The following is a 24672-nucleotide window of genomic DNA, read 5'->3' on the forward strand; positions in this document are numbered from 1 at the left end:
TCCTTCCAATGAACACCCAGGACGGATCTCCTTTAGGATGAACTGGTTGGATCTCCTTGCAGTCCAAGGGACTCTCAAGAGTCTTCTCCAACACCACAGTTCAAAAGCATCAATTCTTCGGTGCTCAGCTTTCTTCACAGTGCAACTCTCACATCCATACATGACCACTGGAAAAACCATAGCCTTGACTAGATGGACCTTTGTTGGCAAAGTAATGTCTTTGCTTTTTAATATGCTATCTAGGTTGGTCATAACTTTCCTTCCAAGGAGTAAGTGTCTTTTAATTTCATGGCTGCAATCACCATCTGCAGTGATTTTGGAGCCCCAAAATATAAAGTCTGACACTGTTTCCACTGTTTCCCCATCTATTTCCCCGAAACAGATTAAACACATACATTTTTTCCACTCCTTCCAAAAAAGATGACAGTGAAGGGATTTTAAAAGTGCAGAAACTTGGTAAGACCAAGGGACCCTGGAAAATCCAGAAATGATTGTAACTAGCCTATACATCCTGAGAAACTGAAACCCAAGCCTCTAGGGAGAGACATTGAGGTTCACATCAGAAAGACTCAGCAGTGAGGGTGGGGTGAAAACAGGTGGCAGTGTGTTTCAAGAGAACTTGGACCCCAGGCACCTCCCCACTGTCCAGCAGGGCTGGAAGTTTACTCCTGGAGAACGTGAAAGCGGAGAACTCTTGAGTGGGAGATACCAAGGCACAGATGCAGGGTAGAGGACTAAGTGAAATACTTAATAAGTAGTGAGACACCCTCAGGGTACTGCAGTTCCTCCCCCAAATTTTGGAAGTCATGTATGTATTCTCTAGGTATGAATCCAGAAGATGCTTCTTTGAAGACTGATCCATTTGTGCAGAAGACTTATAGGTACTAATGGTTGGGGTCTCCAAGTGGAACAGCCCAGCCAGATTACGCTGCAGTGAAGCCCACCTGTTAACAAGACCCTCCATTGGCACAGACTTTCCAGTCAGCTTTTTAGTGCTCCGTCTTCAAGGTGAGGAACAGCCAGTGATCACCAGTCATTTGAACAAATCCAGAGACCAAAACAAACCTAGATTAAACAAGGAACTTGACAGAAACAAAGACAATGAAGGGCAAATAAAATTTTAACATACTGTTATTAATATTCTCAGAAATATCAAAGGATACACTGCAGTTAGGAAATAAGAAGAGGTGCTTTAAGGAGAGAAACATGTAGGGTGTGAAAATGTACTCCTGAAAATTAAAAATTGATGAAGGACAATGAGAAATTACAATGTATTTTGAAGATAAAGTTGAGGAAGCCACGCAAAAAGTAGAACAAAAATAGCAGGAAATGGAAAACAAAAGAGAATAGACAAGAAAATCAGAGACTCCGTCCAAGAGGTCCTATTCTGAATAATAAGCTTTTTTTTTTTTTAAAAAAAAGAAAAAATTTAAAAATGTAGTGAAGAAACTGAGCAAGAAATAGCTCAAAATTTACTAGAATTTAAGGAAAATGATTTTCGAATTTAAAAGGCTTATGGAGTTTCTAACATAATTGAATTTTAAAAAACACTCCTACACTGATGAGACTACTGAGAAACAGAATGACCCTTGTCATCTCAGGAAAAACAGTGAAGACACAAGAACAATGCCTTCAAAATTACAGCGCAAAAATAATTTCCAGTATGAAATTTGAAACTGAGACAAATTATTGATCATCTATGAAAGTAGACTAAACACATTTATAGTTATATAAAGCTTCAAAAATTACCTTTCTCATCATACTCTTTCTCAGAAAGTTCCAGAAGTATGTGCTTTTCCAAGATTAAAAAAAAATAAACACCAACTTTAAGAAAGTGGGAAAGTTGGGATCCAGGAAACAAGGATCTAAGATAGGAGAAAGATGAGGGTAACGAAGAGGAAGATATTGAATTTGGGTACCACGATGAAAGCCTGCTGGAGGCTTAGAGAGTCATCAGTTCTGATCATGGTAGGAATATATAGAGATCAGAGAGAGATGCCCACAGAAAGAGGAAAAGGATAGATGGTGTTTAAATGTATTGAAAGGAGACCACCACTTCTGGTAGACAGTAAAGGAATGAAATTAATAAAAGTACATAGGAGAACTAAAGGTCAAGGGTAAGATAATTATTAATCAAGAGAAAAGATTGTACAAAAAAAGAAATTTAACCCCGGTGTACTGTGAGTGGCAATTGCACAGGCACAATGAACTGAACTTTGGTCTAACCAAATTTGATATGCATGTAATTTTGTCTCCTGTGATGCTCATTCTTATCGTATCTCCAGCTTCATTCCTTGTTGCGTCCTCCCTCTTCAAGTTATTCTGCAGTAACTCTGGACTGGTGCTTTCCTAACTGTACGAAGCTGACTCTTACCTTCACTCCTCCCTTTTCTCTTGTGGTTTCCCTGGTTCATACATCATGAACTGAAGACCTGAAGGAAGGCTTTTAGGAACTGAATGCCCTCCCCTTCCCAACAGGAGGTGCTCACCTAGTCTTCTGCGCTCTGCTTACCACACTGTACCGTAAATGATCCTTTGATGCCTCTCCCGCACTGTACCATACATTTCTAAAGGGCTTTGTCTTGCCTTCTTTGATTTTGTCCTTTGAGGGCAGTTTTGTTCTGTAGACTCACCCCTACCCTAGCTCTCTTGAACTCTGTACTATGCTTCACATTACCTGTAATGTGCTCATTTCCTAAATATGCCTTTTCTTTCCCTCTAAAATTTCCTCATCTCTGTAAGATGGACACATTTTCAAGGAAGGCTTTGTTAGTGCTGGATCTTCTGTGAGTTTGATGCGGGTGCCAAGGGTTATTTTCTTAGCAAGAATACCTACTTTTGAGCAGTTATTTTCATATTCAGCCAAATGCAGGTGATCACTGGAATTGACATTTTTTTTGTTTTGACTATTTTCTGTTGCATCACTTTCTTTTCTTTTTTTTTTTGGTTTCCAAACAAAGACTTTATTAAAGCTCCATTAATTAGGTCAAGGTTTATACCTCTCAAATATTCCAAATTATAATATTATGTGCCATTACCAAGTGTGTTTAATTATTACAACTATACCAATCACTGCAAACAATGTGACCAAAACTTGCTAACAAGAGCAAAGTTAAGGCTAATGTTTTATTTGATCTCTTTACTTTCAACTGCAAGCTGGATTTCTATGATCATGTCTGCCTTTAAGTCTGCCTTTTATTTATTCATTTTTTTTGGTAATTAATTTATTTTTTATTGGAGGCAAATTATTTTACAATATTATATTGGTTGGTTTTGCCATACATTGACATGAATTCGCCCCGGGTTTATATAAGTTCCCCTCCTGAACCCCCCTCCCACCTCCCTCCTCCCTTTATCCTCCCTCTGGGTCATCCCCGCATGCCAGCCCCGAGCATCCTATAACATGCATTGACCCTGAACTAGTGATTCGTTTCACATATGACAACATACGTGTTTCAATGCCATTCTCCCAAATCCTCCCACCCTCACCCTCTCCCATAGAGTCCCAAAGAGTGTTCTATACATCTGAGTCTCTTTTGCTGTCTCGTATACAGGGTTATCATTTGCATCTTTCTAAATTCCATATATATGCGTTAGTATACTGTATTGGTGTTTTTCTTTCTGGCTTACTTCACTCTGTATAATAGGCTCCAGTTTCATCCACCTCATTAGAACTGATTCAAATGTATTCTTTTTAATGGCTGAATAATACTCCATTGTGTATATGTACCAAAGCTTTCTTATCCATTCGTCTGCAGATGGACATCTAGGTTGCTTCCATGCCCTGGCTATTATAAACAGTGCTGCAATGAACATCGGAGTACATGTGTCTCTTTCAATTCTGGTTTCCTCGGTGTGTATGCCTAGGAGTGCGATTGCTGGATCATATGGCAGTTCTATTTCCAATTTTTTGAGGAATCTCCACACTGTTCTCCATAGTGGCTGTACTAGTTTGCATTCCCACCAACAGTGTAAGAGGGTTCCTTTCTCTCCACATCCTCTCCAGCATTTATTGCATGTAGACTTTTGGATAGCAGCCATTCTGACTGGTGTGAAATGGTATCTCATTGTGGTTTTGATTTGCATCTCTCTGATTATGAGGGATATTGAGCATTTTTTCATGTGTTTGTTAGCCATCTTTATGTCTTCTTTGGAGAAATGTCTGTTTAGTTCTTTGGCCCATTTTTTGATTGGGTCATTTATTTTTCTGGAATTGAGCTGCAGGAGCTGCTTGTATATTTTGGAGATTAATCCTTTATCCGTTGCTTCATTTGCTATTATTTTCTCCCATTCTGAAGGCTGTCCTTTCACCTTACTTATAGTTTCCTTTGCTGTGCAGAAGCTTTTGATTTTAATTAGGTCCCATTTGTTTATTTTTGCTTTTATTTCCAATATTCTGGGAGGTGGGTCTTGGAGGATCCTGCTGTGATTTATGTCGGAGAGTGTTTTGCCTACGTTCTCCTCTAGGAGTTTTATAGTTTCTGGTCTTACATTTAGCTCTCTAATCCATTTTGAATTTATTTTTGTGTATGGTGTTAGGAAGTGTTCTAGTTTCATTCTTTTACAGGTGGCTGACCAGTTTTCCCAGCACCACTTGTTAAAGAGACTGTCTTTTCTCCATTTTATATTCTTGCCTCCTTTTCAAAGATGAGGTGTCCATAGGTGCGTGGATTTATCTCTGGGCTTTCTATTTTGTTCCATTGATCTATATTTCTGTCTTTATGCCAGTACCATACTGTCTTGATGATTGTGGCTTTGTAGTAGAGCCTGAAGTCCGGCAGGTTAATTCCCCCAGTTCCATTTTTCTTCCTCAAGATTGCTTTGGCTATTCGAGGTTTTTTGTATTTCCATATAAATTGTGAGATTATTTGTTCTAGTTCTATGAAAAATATCGTTGGTAGCTTGATAGGGATTGCATTGAATGTATAAATTACTTTGGGTAGTATACTCATTTTTACAATATTTATTCTTCCAATCCATGAACATGGTATATTTCTCCATCTATTAGTGTCCTCTTTGATTGCTTTCAGTAGTGTTTTATAGTTTTGTTTCCTTAGGTAGATATATTCCTAAGTATTTAATTCTTTTCGTTGCAACAGTGAATGGAATAGTTTCCTTAATTGCATCACTTTCTTTTTTTTTTTTTATGGTGTACTGATAAGGGGAAGTGAAGCTGGGGAACATTCAACATGGGCTTAGTAGGCTATGTTTATGTGGGTCACTGCAAGGTAAACCCACATTGGTTTAAAGCAAATAGTGAGGTTTATGAAGCATCTGGATTACAGCCAGAAGCCAGAATTTTTTTAAGCTGTTTTTTAAGCAGTAATACATTAAAATGTATATATAAATTGTGAATAAAAGTAACCAATAAACTCTTTGATTAATTTCTGAATTGATTAATAATTCAAGTCACATGAATATATGAGAAACCATGTTAATTTCTTTATAATTTGGTACAAAATATTGACAACAAATTCAGCACAAAGCTCACAATGTGAGGGTGAGGACATTGGCAACTAACTGTTTTATGAGTGTTGTTAATAAAAGGTGTGTCTGTCAACCACACCAGGCACAGAACAACACACAAGTAATTGCATCACTTTCTAACAGCATATTAGGACTGCCTCTGTTTCTGAGGATAAATGAAAAATAGTATTTTGAAAGGAGTGCATTTTTGTATTTGTCAACAGAATATTAAGCTGTATTGAATAATAGGAATAAGAATAAGTTCAGAATGGTTTGAGAGTTTTACCTTATCTGCCTAATCATGAACTTTCCATGGGCTTATATATGTACGTTGAACTTGATATGCTCTGATACCTGATACACAAGGTCTTCTATCAGAGTGAAATACTTGCCCCCGTGTAACCATTATGCTGATATTTGGATCTGTAAAACCGTGTCTTGCTAAAACAGATCAAACAAATTGAAATAATAAATAGTCTTTGATAAGATGTGAGACCTCCATGTTTTCTTATCAAATTAATCAATGTTTGAGTGATATGGCAGACAGGGAGAGATGAAATTAAGATGGGAAGTAGCATCTTTTAATAAAGTATCTGAGAAGCAAAGTAGGGGTGCTGTGAGCATGTGCATTATAATACATCAGTAAGCTGATCTGATCTTCACTTGTACAGAATTGCTTTTTTTTCCTAAAGTCCTGTATCAATCCTGATAAGTGTTCAACTTAAACATTTTTACTTCTAATAACCTTCAGTTCAGTTCAGTTCAGTCGCTCAGTCGTGTCCGACTCTTTTGAGACCCCATGAATCACAGCACGCCAGGCCTCCCTGTCCATCACCAACTCCTGGAGTTCACTCAAACTCATGTCCATCGAGTCGGTGATGCCATCCAGCCATCTCATTCTTTGTCGTCCCCTTCTCCTCCCGCCCCCAATCCCTCCCAGCATCAGACTCTTTTCCAGTGAGTCAACTCATCACATGAAGTGGCCAAAGTATTGGAGTTTCAGCTTTAGCATCAGTCCTTCTAATGAACGCCCAGGATTGATCTCCTTTAGAATGGACTGGTTGGATCTCCTTGCAGTCCAAGGGATTCTCAAGAGTCTTCTCCAGCACCACGGAGATGTATTTATGTTTTGGAAAAGTGGGATGAATTCAGCACATTTGCTTAAAGGTGACATTTCCCATTTTGTGGGTTGTGACCATTTTTAAAATTATGTTGTCTAGTTTGTAAACCATGGGTCCTCTTAAGGAGCTGTACTGAAAATTCAGAGTGAATTGCCTGCCACGTCCTGTTTATTGTTTAACATCCTTTGCTCTAGGTAATGCCGGGGAAGGTAATCTTGGCAACAGGGTAGTTAAATATTAAAATGTTATGTCTCATCTGTGGGTCAGAGCTCTTCTCACTGTACCTGTAAGGTTTTATGATTTACTATTTTTAGGGACCATTTAATTCATCATAATGAAATTTGAATTCGAGTTTCGATTTCACTAAGGATAAATTTAGAACTTTTTTTTTTTTTGGTCTGTCTCTCCACCCAGCTGGGTTACATCAGGCCCAGATAACTCTTTGTTTGCCTTTGTTAAAAGATATGTTGCCCTGCACTAATTTAGTGTAGGGCACTACCATGGGAAAAGGATGTTTAGCAATTAAGATATATATCATATGAAGTCCTCATTTCCTCATGGCGTTTGTTTTGTATAAGTCAATGGCACAATTTTGGAAACCTTCCACCAAGGTTCCTACAATATAATTGAATAGTAACCCTCAAGTCTGATGTACAAGAAGAGGAAATTTGAAAAAAAATTATTGGGGGAGGAGGCAGGTGTTGTGGGTGAGACGGTTTTCTTGACTTCTTTTTCCAAAATGTTCTCTGAATTCTGCCCAGTTGAGGAGTGAATTGACAGAAAAAAAATCTATATTTTATTTGTATCCTGAGAGAAAATGTCCCCAGTGAGTATTTTCCCACCTCTTCTGAGAATCCGTGCCCAACAACTCTTTACTTCTGGGAAGATTGGAATGTCTTAAATAATGTTTACTTTTTAAAATTCTGATCATCTTTTGCTGGTGGTAGCCAGGGGTTTTGTTAAGGGCTATACTCTCTCTCATGCCCTGATTTTAGTTGCTTTCTTGGTTTCATTTTCTAGTTCTTTTATTTCTCTCTCTCTTTTCACTTTCTCTCTTTAGCAGTATTCTGTACCCAGTACAACTGAAGCTTAACTCAGATCTTCTCTGGACTACCTGAAATAAGAGTTTTACAGGGAATGAATCATCAGGCGTTTTTATTTGGTGAAATCTAAACTTCTTTTTTGTTTTTCCATCTTACTGGTTTAATATTTTTTTAAAAAATAGAATAAATAAAGTAATGGTGGGAAATACACACAAATCTCTATGTAGAATAATTCATAATAATTTGTGTAGATAATCCTTCCTCAAGGAGGTGGAGCATCACTCTCCACCCCTTAAGAATGTTCTACACACGCTGACCTCCTTCCCAGGAGGGCTTGTGTAATGGTGGTGAGGAAAGTCACTTTATCATGGGGAGACCTGACAAATGCTGCCAAGGTCAGCATAAACCATGTGGAGTCAGGGTAGCAGCATGTACTACTCTTGGTATGGTGTGATGAGAATGGCACATATCTCTGTGTCTTTCTTCCAAAATCTATAACTCCATTCTAACCATAAGAAAAAAATCAGTCAAACCCCTATAGAGAGACATCCTACAGAATAGCAAAGTACAGCACTCCCCCAAAAAATCCCAAAGTCATCATTGCAGGTTGAATTGTGTCCGCCCAAAAGAAATGTTCATGTCCTACTGCCCTGTTCATATTAGTGTGACCTCATTTGTTTATTTATTTTTAATTTAAAAACCATAGCCTTGACTAGATGGACCTTTGTTGGCAAAGTAATGTCTCTGCTTTTTAATATGCTATCTAGGTTGGTCATAACTCTCCTTCCAAGGAGTAAGCGTCTTTTAATTCTATGGCTACAGTCACCATCTGCAGTGCTTTTGGAGCTCCCCCAAAATAAAGTCTGACACTGTTTCCACTGTTGCCCCATCTATTTCCCATGAAGCGATGGGACCAGATGCTATGATATTACTTTTCTGAATGTTGAACTTTAAGCCAACCTTTTCACTCTCCTGTTTCACTTTCATCAAGAGGCTTTCTAGTTCCTCTTCACTTTCTGCCATAAGGGTGGTGTCATCTGCATATCTGAGGTTATTGATATTTCTCCCGGCAATCTTGATTCCAGCTTGTGCTTCTTCCAGCCCAGCGTTTCTCATGATGTCCTCTGCATAGAAGTTAAATAAGCAGGGTGACAATATACAGCCTTGATGTACTCCTTTTCCTATTTGGAACCAGTCGGTCATCCAAACCATATGGTACTAGCACAAAAACAGACATATTAATCAATAGAACGATAGGTTAGAAAACCCAGAAATAAACACATGCATCTAATATCAATTCATCTACAACAAAGGAGGCAAGAATATACAACGGAGAAAAGACAGTCTCTTCAACAAGTGGTGCTTGGAAAACTGGACAGCTACATGTAAAAGAATGAAATTGAAACATTCTCTGACACCATACATAACAGTAAACTCAAAATTAGTTACCAACCTAAATGTAAAATGAGGCACTATAAAAGTCGTGGAGGAAAACATAAGTAGAACACTCTTTGACATAAATATCAGCAATATCTTTTAAAATGTCTCCTGCTGCTGCTGCTGCTAAGTCACTTCAGTTGTGTTCGACTCTGTGTGACCCCATAGATGGAAGCCCACCGGGCTCCATCAGTTTATTGTAGCAACCAGTATATAAGACTGTAAGTCCACTATTAGTCATGTGGAAGGTACACATTTTGATGAAAGGTTTTATCAAGCCTGTATAGGAAGGGTACATATAAAAAGGAAAACTCATACATAAATAAATATATACAGATTTCACTTTAAATTCCTCATACCACTTGTGAAATTTCATGGAAACCTTGCTCAGAAATTGTTCAAGATATGACCCAACCACTATCTCTTCCCCACACTCCCAGTAGCAACCTCCATGTTCCTGTTCAGGAATTCCAGTTCCAACTGCCTGGCCTGCTCTCTTCAGAGATCTGAGTCCCAGATCCGTGGATTTGCTGAACTATTTTATTTTTTCAAAAATTTTATGGGACTATAGTTGCTTTACAGTGTTGTAATAGTTTCCGCTATACAGTGAAGTGAATCAGCTATATGTATGCACATATCCTATCTTTTCTGGATTTCTTTCCCATTTAGGTCACCGTGGAGCACTGAGTAGAGTTCCTTGTTTTATGCAATAGGTTTTCATTAGTTTTTATCAGTTCAGTTTAGTCGCTCAGTTGTGTCAGACTCTTTGTGACCCCATGGGCTGCAACACACTAGGCTTCACTGTCCATCACCAGCTCCCAGACCTTACTCAAACTCACGTCCATCGAATTGATGATGCCATCCAACCATCTCATCCTCTGTCATCATCTTCTCCTCCCGCCTTCAATCTTTCCCAGCATCAGGGTCTTTTCAAATGAGTCAGTTCTTCTCTTCAGGTTGCCAAAGTATTGGAATTTCAGCTTCAACATCATCCCTTTAGTATTCAGGGATTTGTTCTCTGTGTCTGTGGGCACCTAGTCTCTTAAGCTCAATTTCTCCATCTGTAAAATGGGAAAGAGTTACTTCCTTCAATAATGAATGTAAAGATTAAATAAGATAATGGATAGAAAATGTTTAGCATAATACGTGGTACAGCGCAAACAGCTGATAAATAACAGTTGTTCTTCTTTAAAGTAGCACATTTTCCCAAATCAGTATAGTATTAATGTTTTGAACTGAAATGTTAGTCATATATCATATCAAAGAGGTGTATATACACTGATGATATCATCATAGCAATAAGAATTAGAGGGAAATACTCAGATAGTACTAATAGGGTATATGTGACTCTTCTCTGTGCTAGGCCTTCCTAAGAAGTCTATTAAGTACTAAACATATAATTATGACCAGACTGTTTCTTGTTAGTTGCTTGTTAAGTTTTAGTAACAAGTATTTTTTTTCACCTAGTTGTTAAGCCAGTGACATGCTGAATTGAATACAGATTTTCCCCCAAATTATGACCTAACTTATAAACAGCTTAAGAATTTTCTCAGAACTATTAAAAAAAAGATTCAAGATAATTATTTTAAATGAGTGAATGTATTGTACCTTTAAGGCACAGAATTATTCTTTCTACATGGAGATTGGCCTTGAGAAAATACTGTGCTTCCATATAGCCTAGAAATTATTGTGATACTTTAACAAGTGTTGACTACTATTGTCATTATCATTTTTTTTTATAACAGTTTAGTGTTATTAGTTTCCTGAGTTTTTTCATGGGGTCGCAAAGAGTCGGACACGACTGAGTGACTGAACTGAAGTTTTTTCACACACAAAATTTCTCTATTCCTAAATGGTTGACCAATGACGTAGATAAATAGATGGTGACTTTTCTACAGGTGACAATACTGGTAAGATGTATTGAAAAGTGATTGCTCTAGAAGACACAGAAGGAGTTAGAATATGTGATGATTTAGAAGGTTTAAATTATACTTTTTGGTCTTGTTTATACTGTAAGCAAATCACTAATAGACAATGTCACACAGTATTGGGAGAAATTAAATTTCAATGACCTTTTACTTAAAACCCTACATAATGATGGTAATCAACCTCCTCACCCCGCAGTTTGGTTATCACTTAGATCAAGAGACAAAAATTAAATTAAATTGAAATTGAAATACAGTTGCTTCAAGATAGGTATTCTGTCACACTCAGACTAACAAAAACTTAAATAAACAAGCAAACAAAAATCTGTGACATTTTTCTTAGGGCATGCATCATTTCAGAACAGTTTAATATACAGAGAGGGCTGCTGGTTGTGTATTAGCTAGATTGTGTAGTGGGATACTAACATTGAGTAATGCCTACAGGCTCATTGATCAATTTGTAAATGGAAAAGAAAAGGGAATATAAATTATTATTTTATTTATATTTGGATCTTAACTTTCTGATACAAGTTTATCTTGCTAGTTTAGCCTTATTATAGCCTTATTTATTTCTTCTTACAGTGACTTTCATACATTTTATTTGCTTTCCTTTGAAAATTTCAGTGTTGAACATTTTTGGTACTCTTACCTTAGATCTTAAATTTATCCTCCTTATCCTTGTAATTGCTAAGGAATGCTATTTTCTGGAGAAAATGAGGGGAAAATTATAGTAACTATGACTTACAAAATGTTTTCATAAGGAAATTGATGCTCTTCTTTCAAATTTGTTGGAAGCTGTTATGAAGATTTCAGTGTATACTTTTAGTAGAATTAAGTGGTTAATGTATAGTAGAGTTAACTGAATTTTTCTGCCCTTAAGAGCAGTGAAGAAAAACTTTGTCTCAGTTTTTGAGCTGTTTTGTCTAAGTTAAAAAAAGCAAAAGCATATAATTTCTCAGTAAGAGTTGATGATTCTTCTATATTATATATCTGTACCTGTATGTAGATATCTCTACATATATGTATATACGTATATATACACACACACATATGCATATATTGTTGTTGCTGTTCAGTCGCCCCAGTCACGTCTGACTCTTTGCAGCCCGATGGACTGCAGCATGCCAGGTCTCCCTGTCTCGCCTCCTATCCTGGAGTTTGCCCAAGTTCAGGTTCCTTGTATCAGTGATGCCTTCCAGCCATCTCATCCTCTGATGCCCTCTTCTCCTTCTGTCCTCAATCTTTCCCAGCATCAGGGAATTTTGCAATGAGTCGTCTGTTTACATCAGATGACCAAAATGCTGGAGCTTCAGCTTCAGCATCAGTCCTTCCAGTGAGTATTCAGGGTTGATCTCCCTTAAGATTGACTGGTTTGATATCCCTGCTGCCCAAGGGACTTTCAGGAGTCTTCTCCAGCACCACAGGTTGAAGGCGTAAATTCTTTGGTATTCTGCCTTCTTAACAATCCAGCTATCACAACTGTAGGTGACCCTTGGGAAGACCATAGCCTTGACTATACGGACCTTTGTCGGCACAGTAATATCTCTGGTTTTCTACACACTGTCTAACTTTGTCATTGCTTTCCTGCCAAGAAGCAGTCGTCTTTTGATTTCATGGCTGCAGTCACCATCTGCAGTGATTTTGGAGCCCAAGAAGAGGAAATTTGTCACTACTTCCACCGTTTCCCCTTCTATTTGCCATGCAGTAATGGGGCCAGATGCCATGATCTTTGGTTTTTAATATTTAGTCTTAAGCCAGCTCTTTCACTCTCCTTCTTTACCCTCATTAAGAGGCACTTTAGTTCCTCTTCACTTTCTGCCATTAGAGTGGTATAATCCACATATCTGAGGTTGTTGATGTTTCTTCTGCCTGTCTTGATTCCAGCTTGTAACTCATCCAGCCTGGCATTTCTCATGATGTGCTCAGCGTATAGATTAAACAAACAGGGTGACAGCAGACAACCCTGTCATACTGCTTTCTCAATCTTAAACCAGTCTGTTGTTCCATACAGGGTTCTAATTTTTGCTTTCTGATCTGCATACAGGTTTCTCAGGAGACAGTAAGATGGTCTAGTATTCCCATCTCTCTTAAGAGCTTTCCACAGTTTGTCATGATCCACATAGTCAAAGGCTTGAGTGTAGCTGATGAAACAGATAGATGTTTTTCTGAAAATCCTTTGCTTCTCTGTAATCCAGTGAATGTTGGCAACTTGATCTCTAGTTCCTCTTCCTTTTCTAAATGCAGCTTGGACATGTGGAAGTTCATGGTTCGCATAATACTGAAGCCTGAAGCCTAGAGTGCAAGATTTTAAGCATGACCTTACTAGCATGGGAGATGAGTGCATTTGTCCAATGGTTAGCATATTTTTTGGTACTACTCTTTTTGGGAATTGGGACCTTTTCCAGTCCTGTGGCCACTGCTGGGTCTTCCAGATTTGCTGACATAATGAATGCAAAACCTTGATGGCATCATCCTTTAGGGATTTGGATCGTTCTGCTGGAATCTCATCACATCCACTAGCTTTATTAACAGCAGTGCTTCATAAGGCCCACTTGACTTATGTAGATATATATATATATATATATATATATACACACATATGGTATATGACGGAGAAGGCAATGGCAAGCCACTCCAGTACTCTTGCCTAGAAAATCCCATGGATGGAGGAGCCTGGTAGGCTGCAGTCCGTGGGGTCGCTAAGGGTCAGACATGACTGAGCGACTTTACTTTCACTTTTCACTTTCACACATTGGAGAAGGAAATGGCAACCCACTCCAGTGTTCTTGCCTGGAGAATCCCAGGGAAGGGGGAGCCTGGTGGGCTTCCGTCTATGGGGTCGCACAGAGTCGGACATGACTGAAATGACTTAGCAGCATGGTATATGTGTTTGTGTGTGTGTATATATATATATATATATATGTATGTATATATATATATATGTATGTATGCATATATGCGTATATGGTTTCCCCAGTGGCTCAGAGGTAAAGAATCTGCCTTCAATGCAGGAAACGCAGGTTCAGTCCTTGGGTTGGGAAGATTCCCTGGAGGAGGACATGTATTCCCATTCCAGTATTCTTGTCTGGAGAATTCCATGGCAGAGCAGCCTGGTGGGCTATAGTCCATGGGGTTGCACAGAGTCAGACATAACTGAAGTAACTGAGGACTCAGCATATATGTGGTCCATATAGGTATAAATTGGATGTATCTTTTAAAAGCCTAAAGGAAAACAAACATTTGTAATTGTCTCCTTTGCAGAGTGCCCTGTATTGCTTTGTTTGAATATCTAAAAGCCTCCACAATGCTACATGAGCATCTGTGACAAATGACACTATGGTTGCTAAAGAAGAAAGTTTCTATATTTAAAATTCAGTTTAGCAAATCAACATTTTCTATTCCTTTTCAAGTGTCTCATTCTGACAAATCACTATTTTAAAACAAAACACAAACCACACATTTATTTGACTGTCATGAAGAATTAAACATGAAAAAGATGAGCTGTGGCTACCGCTTTTCACTAAAACCACCTGCTGTGGTTTTAAAATGCAAACTAGATCAAAATCACTACAAACCCTGGGGGTTTAATTTATGTACTGAATGAACCAGCTTGTTTTAAAAGAGTACTTTTTTTTTTTTACCTTTAGGAGAAACTTGTACATCTATCTCATTTGATCTGTCATTAGCCCTGTGAGCTAGAGAAACCAAGAATTACCTCTGTTTTACTGATGAAAAAATAGAGATGGAGGCTTAATTGACTTGCTTAGGCTAGTTAGTGCCAGAAATGGTGTTAAAGTTCTAGGCTTTTATGAAAGCCTCTGTCCTAACCTTTAGCTCCCTGATGGCTCAGCAGTAAAGAGTCCACCTACAGTGAATGAGATGCAGGAGACGCAGATTTGATCCCTGGGTCCAGAAGATCCTCTGGAGGAAGAAATGGCAATGTGCTGCAGTTTTATTGCCTGGGAAATCCCATGGACAGAGGAGCCTGGTGGGGTACAGTCCATAGGGTCACTAAGAATTGGACACTACTGAGTGACTAAACACACACACACACACCCCACACCACACAAAGACACCATAATGTTATCGTAGGCTTCTGTCCTGGCCCAAATTCTAGAATATGACAGTGGTATGCTCTCTCTTGATCCTATAGGCTTGTGAGAACCAACTGTGAAATATTCAGGAATTCGTAAGCTGCTGTTAAACCGTTGCTAGCTTGGAATGGGCCATAGTGGGAATATTTATACAATGCAACTCAGGAAGTATTACAAATCAGGGTTCTATTTTTCTCTAGAGACCTGGTTTACCTCTGTGCACTGATTGTATCTAAGTATAAATCAAAGGAAAATCAACAACAATAATAGAAACAGAAACAGTAATATAGTATAAATGTAATTTTATGGGTGCACTATTTACCTAGATTAAAGGTCAATATTTCTTTGTTCCTTAATTTAGAAATTTGCTTCTAAGCTGTGAATAAATATAGACAATGTTGAATTAAACTTGAGTGTTTTGAGGACCTTTATAAATCTTATCCGTTCTTTAAGAACTAGGTCTAGTTCCAATCCTTCTCAAAATTATGACGTTTGCTTTGCTTTTCCTATCTCAGAACTTCTAATAGATTTAAAATAGAGCCTTATACCTTGGGACCTATTTACTGTGTGTTTCATATGGATTGGTTTTGTCTCCATAAGAATACAGTAAACTCTTTGAAGAGTAGGATGTAGACTTCCAGTCCATCCTTCTTTCTTTGAATTAATATCTAATGAACACCCAGCCTGTTCCTGGTACCATTCTTAATGCTTAAGAAACAGCAGTCATCAGATAAGTCTCTGCCCTCTTGGAGCTTAAAGTCTAATGAAGAATCAGGAATTAATTTAAACAAATGAGAAATTACAACTGTGGTAAATACTTTGAAAAATTGTGTATAGTGCTGATAGTGGACTTTTATCTATTCACAGAAGTCAGTAAATGCTTCCCTGAGGACATGGTGATTAAACTGAGATCTGAAGAATGGAAAAGAGTTAATTTGAAGTTACTAGGTCTTGGATATTGTTTCTTTATGTAGACTTTCTGTGCCCTCCTTATTTAAGTTCCCATAAATCATATGCCCCCTCCTCATTTGGCCCTGAATTTTCCCTTTGTAATAGTAACAACAATTTAAAATATTATATTTATTTACTAAGTGTATGTTTTTCCTATTAGACTATTGTCCCAAAGCTAGGACTATGTCTCTCTTGATCTCCTTAGGAGACCCAGTATTCATCATAGTACCTGACATGTAACTCGCACAGTAGTTGTTAATGTTTCGATTCTCTTTGCCTTTGTCTCATAATAAAGCTGGGATATGTCCCACCTACCTCTCAGTTATTGAAGCAGCATAGTAATGTAATGTATACAGAAGTCAGACATGTAAGACAAGATCCAAAATAGTTTAGTGCCACAGAAACCAGGAAGGGCCAAGTCTTTAGGGGTGAATAAAAATTATTCAGGTGTAGGAATGCTTTCTAGGAGAAAAAGAAAAGGCCATTGGATATGGCAATAAGGAAGTTTTACTTATTTGCACTCACCTTATTTGAAGGATTTGTTCAGTTTATGAAACAAATTAAAAATGGTTTCTGGAGAGAAGCATCTAGTATTAATTTTAAAAGTTGCTTTTCTTGTGAAGAGTAGAAGGAATGTAATGAATACGTTCTTGAAAAAAGGTGTATCCAAGTGTATGGATAATACGTGGTCAGATATGCTCTGAAAGCAGGAATAAAGAAAATGGAAGGAAGGAAAGAAGGAAGGAAGAAAAAAAAGCTAGATACAGAAAAAAAAAGACTGGAAGAAACTGACAGGACTGTTAAATGGTTATCTTTAAATGATGGGGTTGGGAGATACTTTTCCCCTCTGTACCATTTTGTATTTTGTGCTTTTCTGTATTTTTCAAGTTTTTTTTAATTTAATGAGTTTATGTTACTTTCATAATGAAGCATTAAAATAACATTTCATAAAATTGAGTAAAATATAGAATTATGTTTATCTAGTTTAAGGGTTCAGAACTATATTTACAATTTTTCTTTTACTCACCTGGGGTTTGATCCCTGATCAGGGAACTAGATCCCATGTGCTGCAACCAAAGATCCCACACGGTGCAACTAAGACCCGGTGCAGCTAAATAAGTAAATAAATATTAGGAAAACAATTTTTAAATGGCAATTTAGTCTTTGTTTGTATGTCCATCTTGTAATTCTGGAGCCTGAGCTCTCAAAGGGTGGAGATATTTATATTTCTAGCGTCATCCTGGAAGTGACACGTATTTTGTTGAATGAATAACTTTAAAGCTGAGATGTCTCAACCTTTTTACTGCCTTCAATCCATGAACCTTTCTCTTTTCAGAACACAAGCATTAAAATCACGATGAATGGTCATATTTCCAGTCATCCCAGTGGTTTTGGAATGAATCCATCTCAAATGAAGTAAGTTGGAAGTTTTATATTTAATTTCTTGCTTATTTTAATTTGTTTTGGTGGTTTTAATTGTTTTATATTTTCAGCAAAAAGATCTGTTTCACTTATATATGTAGTTCATTCCTCAATATATAATTTCTTTGTAACACTAAGATATGTTAATGTTAAAAGTTTACTGTGTCTCATAAGAAAAAAGATGGTTAAACCATCAACCCCAGTGACAGTGATCTAATTGAAGACGTTTTATTCTGGTAATTTATGTATTAATGCTTTCCATAGTTTAATATGTACTCTATTTCATAGCTTTCACTTTCCCTGGAGCATTCAACTTTTGTTATTTGTAAAATATTTGCATTTGAGGAAAGTTAAATGTCATCTAGTCCAGTCTCTCAAGATATTTACCATTGTGTAAAATTATAAAAAGGCCAGTTCCTGTGGCTTTAGATATAATTTGAAATTGGTACACCGACTTAAGTGGCCATTGCCTTTTTGTTTTGTTTAATTTATTTATTTTAATTGGAGGCTAATTACTTTACATTATTGTATTGGTTTTGCCATACATTGACATGAATCTGCCCCGGGTGTACATGTGTTCCCCATCCTGAACCCCTCTCCCTCCTCCCTCCCCATCCCATCCCTCTGGCTCATCCCAGTGCACCAGCCCCGATATTGTGGTTAATATTGTTGTTATTTTATATTGGTCATTCTGATTTAGAGTTCACAATCTTTCATAGCTCAGTTATTCACATTTTTCAGGTCTAGCCTGTTCACATTGCTTCAGCTTTTCTTTTTGCTTCAGCTTTTCTTTTTACAAAGATGATTGCCAATACCTTTAGTGCTGGTCAGTAAGAGACACCAGGGGAGTATGTTAAGTGTCATTTTTATCTTGTCCATCAGTTTATTCTAGTCAGAAAGTTTTACCACAGTTTCATTTTTTCCTTTTTCTTATACTAAATATCCATTTAATCATGAATTTATTATAATTATTAAGCAATTCTTATTTCTATCCCAAACTATTCCTTATCTTCTAACTTTATTTTTGGGCTTTATCTCCTATGTGAATTTTTACAGTCCCTTTGCATCTGGTTTTGTTCAGTTGCTCAGTCATGTCTGACTCTTGGCGACCCCATAAACTGCAGCACACCAGGCCTCCCTGTCCTTCACTATCTCCCAGAGTTTGCTCAAATCCATATCCATTGAATCAGTGATGCTATCCAACCACCTCATCCTCTGCCACCCTCTTCTCCTTTTGCCTTCAGTCTTTCCATCTGGTTACCTTGCCATTAATTCCTGGATTATCTTTCTTAAAAAGTAGTTTAGATCATGTTACTTCCCTGTATAAAGAGAATAGAAATTTAATTCTTAAGCTCTCTATTTGCTTTCCCTGCTTCTTGAGCCATTCATCTCTGCCAAGCACATCCCATTAGATGCTTATTCCTTCAGCAGCCATGCTGGTTCTTGAGCCAGATCTACAGGCTTTCTCCTCACTTAATTCTCACCTGCTTCTGGAGCTGCCTTCCATTCTTTTAGATTCTGCTTAAATGCCAGTCAAGTCTTCTTGAGCATACTTATAGAAACTTAGTCCTTTGTTTGATGTTTTATCTATTAGTTTTACCCAGATATCACATTCTACTTGTTGTATTAACAGTACACTCCCTACCCCACTACCCCCACCTTTGTTGTTGTTTAGTTGCTAAGTCCTGTCTGACTCTTTTGTGACCCCATGGACTGCAGCTCACCAGGATCTTCTGTCCATGGGATTCTCTAGGCAAGAATGTTAGAGTGGGTTACCATTTCCTTCTCCCAAGGATCTTCCCAATACTGGGATCGAACATGTGTCTTCTGCATTGGCAGGCAGATTCTTTACCACTGAGCCACCAGGGAAGCCAACCACATTACTCCTCATTTTTCTAGATTTTCAGTTCAGTTCAGTTCAGTCGCTCAGTTGTGTCTGACTGTTTGTGACCCATGGACTGCAACATGCAAGGCCTCCCTGTCCATCACCAACTCCCGGAGTTTACTCAAACTCATGTCCATTGAGTTGGTGATGCCATCCAACCATCTCATCCTCTGTCATCCCCTTCTCCTCCTGCCTTCAATCTTTGCCAGCATCAGGGTCTTTTCAAATGAGTCAGTTCTTGGCATCAGGTAGCAAAAGTATTAGAGTTTCAGCTTCGACATCAGTCCTTCCAATGAATATCCAGGACTTATTTCCTTTAGGATTGACTGGTTGGATCTCCTTGCTGTCCAAGGGACTCTCAAGAGTCTTCTTCAACACCACAGTTCAGAAGCATCAGTTCTTTGGTGCTCAGCTTTCTTTACAGTCCAACTCTCATATCCATACATGACTACTGGAAATACCATAGCTTTGACTAGATGGACATTTGTTGGTAAAGTGATATCTCTGCTTCTTAATATACTGTCTAGGTTGGTCATAACTTTTCTTCCAAGGAGCAAGCGTCTTTTAATTTAATGGCTGCAGCCACCATCTGCAGTGATTTTGGAGCCTGAAAAAATAAAGTCTGTCACTGTTTCCCCATCTATTTCCCATGAAGTGATGGGACCAGATGCCATAATCTTAGTTTTCTGAATACTGAGTTTCTAGATTTTAGGGCTTAATAAATGTTTACTGAGTAAATTTAAAAAATTTAAATAATGTTTACTTCACATAACAGTAAATTGGAAGTAGGGTATAGCTAGTCAGATTTAATGATAAAGTGTTATTTTTGTTAACTTCTCTTTAAGTATTTGTGAAGACAATACTGTCTATTTTGCTATAGCTTGAATGACTGAGAACTTTTTATAATTGGATCACTGCTCAGAACTCAATTTAGTATGGTAAACTTGAATTTTTCTAAGCTAGCTTTAACCTTATTGAATCTCCATGGTTGTTTTGTTTTTTTTTTTTTTGAGTCTTTATTGAATTTGTTACAATACTGCTTCTGTTTTTATGTTTTGGTCTTTTTTTTGTTGTTCACGAGGCATGTGGGATCTTAGCTCCTCTATAGGGATCAAACCTGTACCCTCTGCATTTTGAACGCAAAGTCTTAACTACTGGACCACCAGGGAAGTCCCTTGGCTGTGGTTCTGACTTGGCATTTGAGAGAATCAATATTGGGTCAGGATCCAATAGCCTATTTCTGGACAGAACCAGCTATATAAACTCTTATACTTTTCTAAAAACACATGGTGATTGTGGTACACTGGAATTTGCATTTGTAGTTTTGACTTTTTATTGCTTCGTTTGGACTTTAACTCATCACACTGACCTTTTTTTATTTTTTTTATCACAGTGGCTACGGATCATCAGCCACCTTTTCCATGGATAGAGATCACAGTTCACGAACAAGTGCAAAGGCTCTCTATGGTATGTTCGTATATTTAATAGGATGTAAATACATTTCTGACTACTTTTGCAAATGACATATTCAAAGCCACAGTTTGAACCTATGACTTGTTTATATTATTGGGAATGAAATAGAGATAAATGCATAAAGATTATTCTAAAAATAATTTTTGTGGACTCTACCAAAGCCATAATTTCTACTGGCTGTCATACAATTTAGAACTATAGATGAAATGTATTCAGTGCTTTCTATGGAGACTTTTTCTATGGAGACCTAAGTACCCTAGATAGATTTCCCCATCTAATGATGTGTGATGTGTTTGTTGATCTTCATGACTGATTCTGTTGATCATGGGCTGACAGCGGGACTTCTTCCTTTCAGCCCTTGAAATTTTTGGGTAGTATTACAGTTTGACCAATAGCCCTTACGTAATTTCTTAGTGATCTTTCTCTAACTTCCATTGTCTTTCTTCTGTTGTCTCAGCTATAAATACTGTTTTTTTTTTTAAACTTCAAATATAAAACAGAATTCAGTACTACAAAGAAGTTGAGGACTCCTGAAACGTATCACATGTGTTTAGGAAGACATTTGCTTTTATGGGATCTGTGTGGCCTTTTCTTACTGTATACCCTTAAAGAATGAGACTAGTATTGGGGTGAAGAGCAAAGACTCTGGAGCCAGCCATCCTGGTTGAAATCCAGTTCTACCATTTATTAGATGAGTGATCCTGAACAAATTACGTTACCTATGTGTCCCTCATTTTGCTTATCTGTATAATGGAAATATCTCATAGGCTTGATATAAGAATTTAATGAGCTACTACTTGTGAAATGCTTAGTACAGTGCCTGGCAAGCAGAAAACACTGTATATATTTGCTATCATTGTTATCAACTGTAGGAACCAATAGCATTTTCTCAAGTTGAAATTCTTTTCTTTTTACATCATTCAGAGCTACAGAATTTTGGCTGTGGTAAAAATGACTCATTGTAAGATTTTGTGATTCTTTCTCTTCCTGTATATCCAGTGACTAGACTTTAGAACTCAAATGACACATTCATAAAATGGATTTTATACCATATACATTTTCCTATGACCTTGTCAATCTGATTAGCTTTGGTTTCAGTTCTCTTGAGTACGATATTGTGACATTCTTACCATGCCCTAGTCATTATGAGTTGTAGATCTAGAGAATATATTCAACAAATATTTATTTTGTGATTAATACATGCCCAGAATGGACCAGTAATTTATGTGCCCCAAACAGGGCCAGTAATAAGGTCCCTTGACTTTATGAGACTTTCACTCTAGAGCATGACTTAAAGAAACTGAAAAGGGAAAAACTTTTTTTTCTTTTTTGCAAAAATAATTCCTTCAGCCTTTCATTTCAGAACAGATACTTATTTGTTTCTGTGTGCCTGGCTGTGATCTTCACAGTCTCTGTTTGCATGTCATTTGATTCATTTCAAAGATGAATAAGAGATGGTCGTTGGTTGGGCACTGTTTTGGTGAGGTAGACCTGTGCGTGCGATATTATAAAGTGCTAAATAAACTCAGATGGCAATGAGGTGCAGATGATGGTGTGGCGGGGTCAGCTTCTCTATGTGAATGGGGTGAGCAGGAGGAATTTCATAGAGAGGTTAAACTCTGAAATTCTCCAGGCATTTGTTATTAACCCTTCTAAAAGTAGACCCTAAGCTCCATGAATGTGGGCCACCTTTGCCTTCTTTGCTTCAGGATTCCCTAAGTTTAGCTCAGTCGCTAATATATAACTTATGCTCAGTTAATACCTGTAGAATAAATATAGTGCATCAATGAGTTGTAAACAGTTGAGTACTAACTGGAGGGTTCAAGGTGGTACATCGGGAAATAAGATCAGAAAAACAAACACAGACCACATTAGAAAAAAATAATGCACTGGTATCTGGACATTGTTTAAAAGGTATGACAGGTCAGTGAAGTGCTTTAATGGAGGGGGGGTGTGGCGGGGAGAATAATAGGTCCTATTTGTCTTGGATCACTCTGGTAGCAGGTGAGGATGGATTCGCTGTATATGGATAGGAATAGATGAATCAGAGACGTAAATAATGTAGATAAGTCAGATACCTAAATAATAACCCAGAGATTTTTGTTAAGGAGAAAGAGTATTAAACTTTTCACAAATACTATAGATTCAAAGGTCTATTTTCAGAGAGCTAAGACAGGAAAATCACTGCAGATGGTGACTGCCGCCATGAAAGTAAAAGACACTCCTTGGAGGGAAAGTTATGACCAACATAGACAGCATATTAAAAAGCAGAGACATTACTTTGTCAACAAAGGTCCGTCTAGTCAAAGCTGTGGTTTTTCCAGTAGTCATGTATGGATGTGAGAGTTGGACTATAAAGAAAGCTGAGTGCTGAAGAATTTATGCTTTTGAACTGTGGTGTTGGAGAAGATTATTGAGAGTCCCTTGGACTGCAAGGAGATCCAACCAGTCCATCCTAAAGGAGATCAGTCCTGGGTGTTCATTAGAGGGACTGATGTTGAAGCTGAAACCCCTATACTTTGGCCACCTGATGCGAAGAGCTGACTCATTTGAAAAGACCCTGATGCTGGGAAAGATTGAGGGCAGGAGGAGAAGGGGTCGACAGAGGATGAGATGGGTAGATGGCATCACTGACTCAATAGACATGGGTTTGGGTAGACTCCAGGAGTTGGTGATGGACAAGTAGGCCTGGCGTGCTGCAGTTCATGGGGTCACAAAGAGTCAGACATGACTGAGGAAGTGAACTGAACTGAAGACAGGAATAATAAAAATTAAGACTCACTTTTAAATGTTAATATTTTGTATTGGGAGCAATTTCATGAAATCATTGGTCCAAGGTTTGAATCTTTAGCTTTTTTTAATTTATTTTTTTTATTGAAGGATAATTACTTTACAGAATTTTGTTGTTTTCTGTCAAACCTCAACATGAATCAGCCATAGGTATACATATATCCCCTCCCTTTTGAAACTCCCTCCCATCTCTCTTCACATCCCACCCCTTTAGGTTGATACAGAGCCCCTGTTTGAGTTTCCTGAGCCATACAGCAAATTCCCATTGGCTATCTATTTACACATGGTAATGTAAGTTTCCATGTTACTCTTTCCATACATACTCTTTCTTATCCTCTCCTCCCCTCTTCCCATGTACATATGTCTGTTCTCTATTTCTGTTTCTCCATTGCTGCCCTGTAAATAAGTTCTTCAGTACCATTCTTCTGACTCATTTGAAAAGACCTTTGGGAAAGATTAAGGGCAGGAGAAGAAGGGGACGACAGAGGATGAGATGGTTGGTTGGCACCAACTCGATGGACATGGGTTTGAGTGGAATCCGGGAGTTGGTGATGGACAGGGAGGCCTGGTGTGCTGTGGTTCATGGGGTTGCAAAGAGTCAGATTGCTTGGCCATATGGTGATTTTGAGCTTCCCTGGTGGCTCAGATGGTAAAGCGTCTGCCTCCAATGCAGGAGACCCGGGTTCGATCCCTGGGTTGGGAAGATCTCCTGGAGAAGGAAACGGCAACCCACTCCAGTACTCTTGCCTGGAGAATCCCACGGATGGAGGAGCCTGGTAGGCTACAGTCCATAGTGTCGCAAAGAGTCGGACATGACTGAGCAACTTCACTTCACTTCTTCATGGTGATTTTATCCCTAGCTTTTTAAGGAATCTCCATACTATCTTCCATAGTGGCTATATCAGTTTACATTCCCACCAACAGTGCAAGAGTGTTCCCTTTTCTCTACACCCTCTCCAGCATTTTTTGTTTGTAGACTTATTGATGATGGCCATTCTGACCGGTGTAAGGTGGTATCTCATTGTAGTTTTGATTTGCATTTCTCTAATAATGAGCAATGTTGAA

The 24672-nt window shown here is 38.0% G+C and overlaps 1 protein-coding gene across 8 annotated transcripts in view; it reads left to right on the top strand.

The window, feature by feature from the left end:
* EPS8 (EGFR pathway substrate 8, signaling adaptor) overlaps positions 1-24672 on the top strand; it is a 204597-nt gene that overhangs the window by 112345 nt on the left and 67580 nt on the right. For 7 of the 8 annotated variants that reach the window (XM_055396408.2, XM_088837300.1, XM_088837298.1 and 4 more), the window contains 2 exons: positions 17374-17453; positions 20738-20811. In XM_055396408.2, coding sequence (XP_055252383.2) covers positions 17395-17453; positions 20738-20811 — 133 coding nt within the window. In that variant the 5' untranslated portion in view covers positions 17374-17394. Of the gene's footprint in view, positions 1-823; positions 1009-17373; positions 17454-20737; positions 20812-24672 lie in introns of all 8 variants that reach the window. The other variant, XM_088837302.1, reaches the window with a different exon arrangement.

This window comes from Moschus berezovskii, chromosome 6 (assembly GCF_049115385.1).
Source record: "Moschus berezovskii isolate FMDL1 chromosome 6, NW_MosBer_1.0, whole genome shotgun sequence".
Taxonomy (NCBI): domain Eukaryota; kingdom Metazoa; phylum Chordata; class Mammalia; order Artiodactyla; family Moschidae; genus Moschus; species Moschus berezovskii.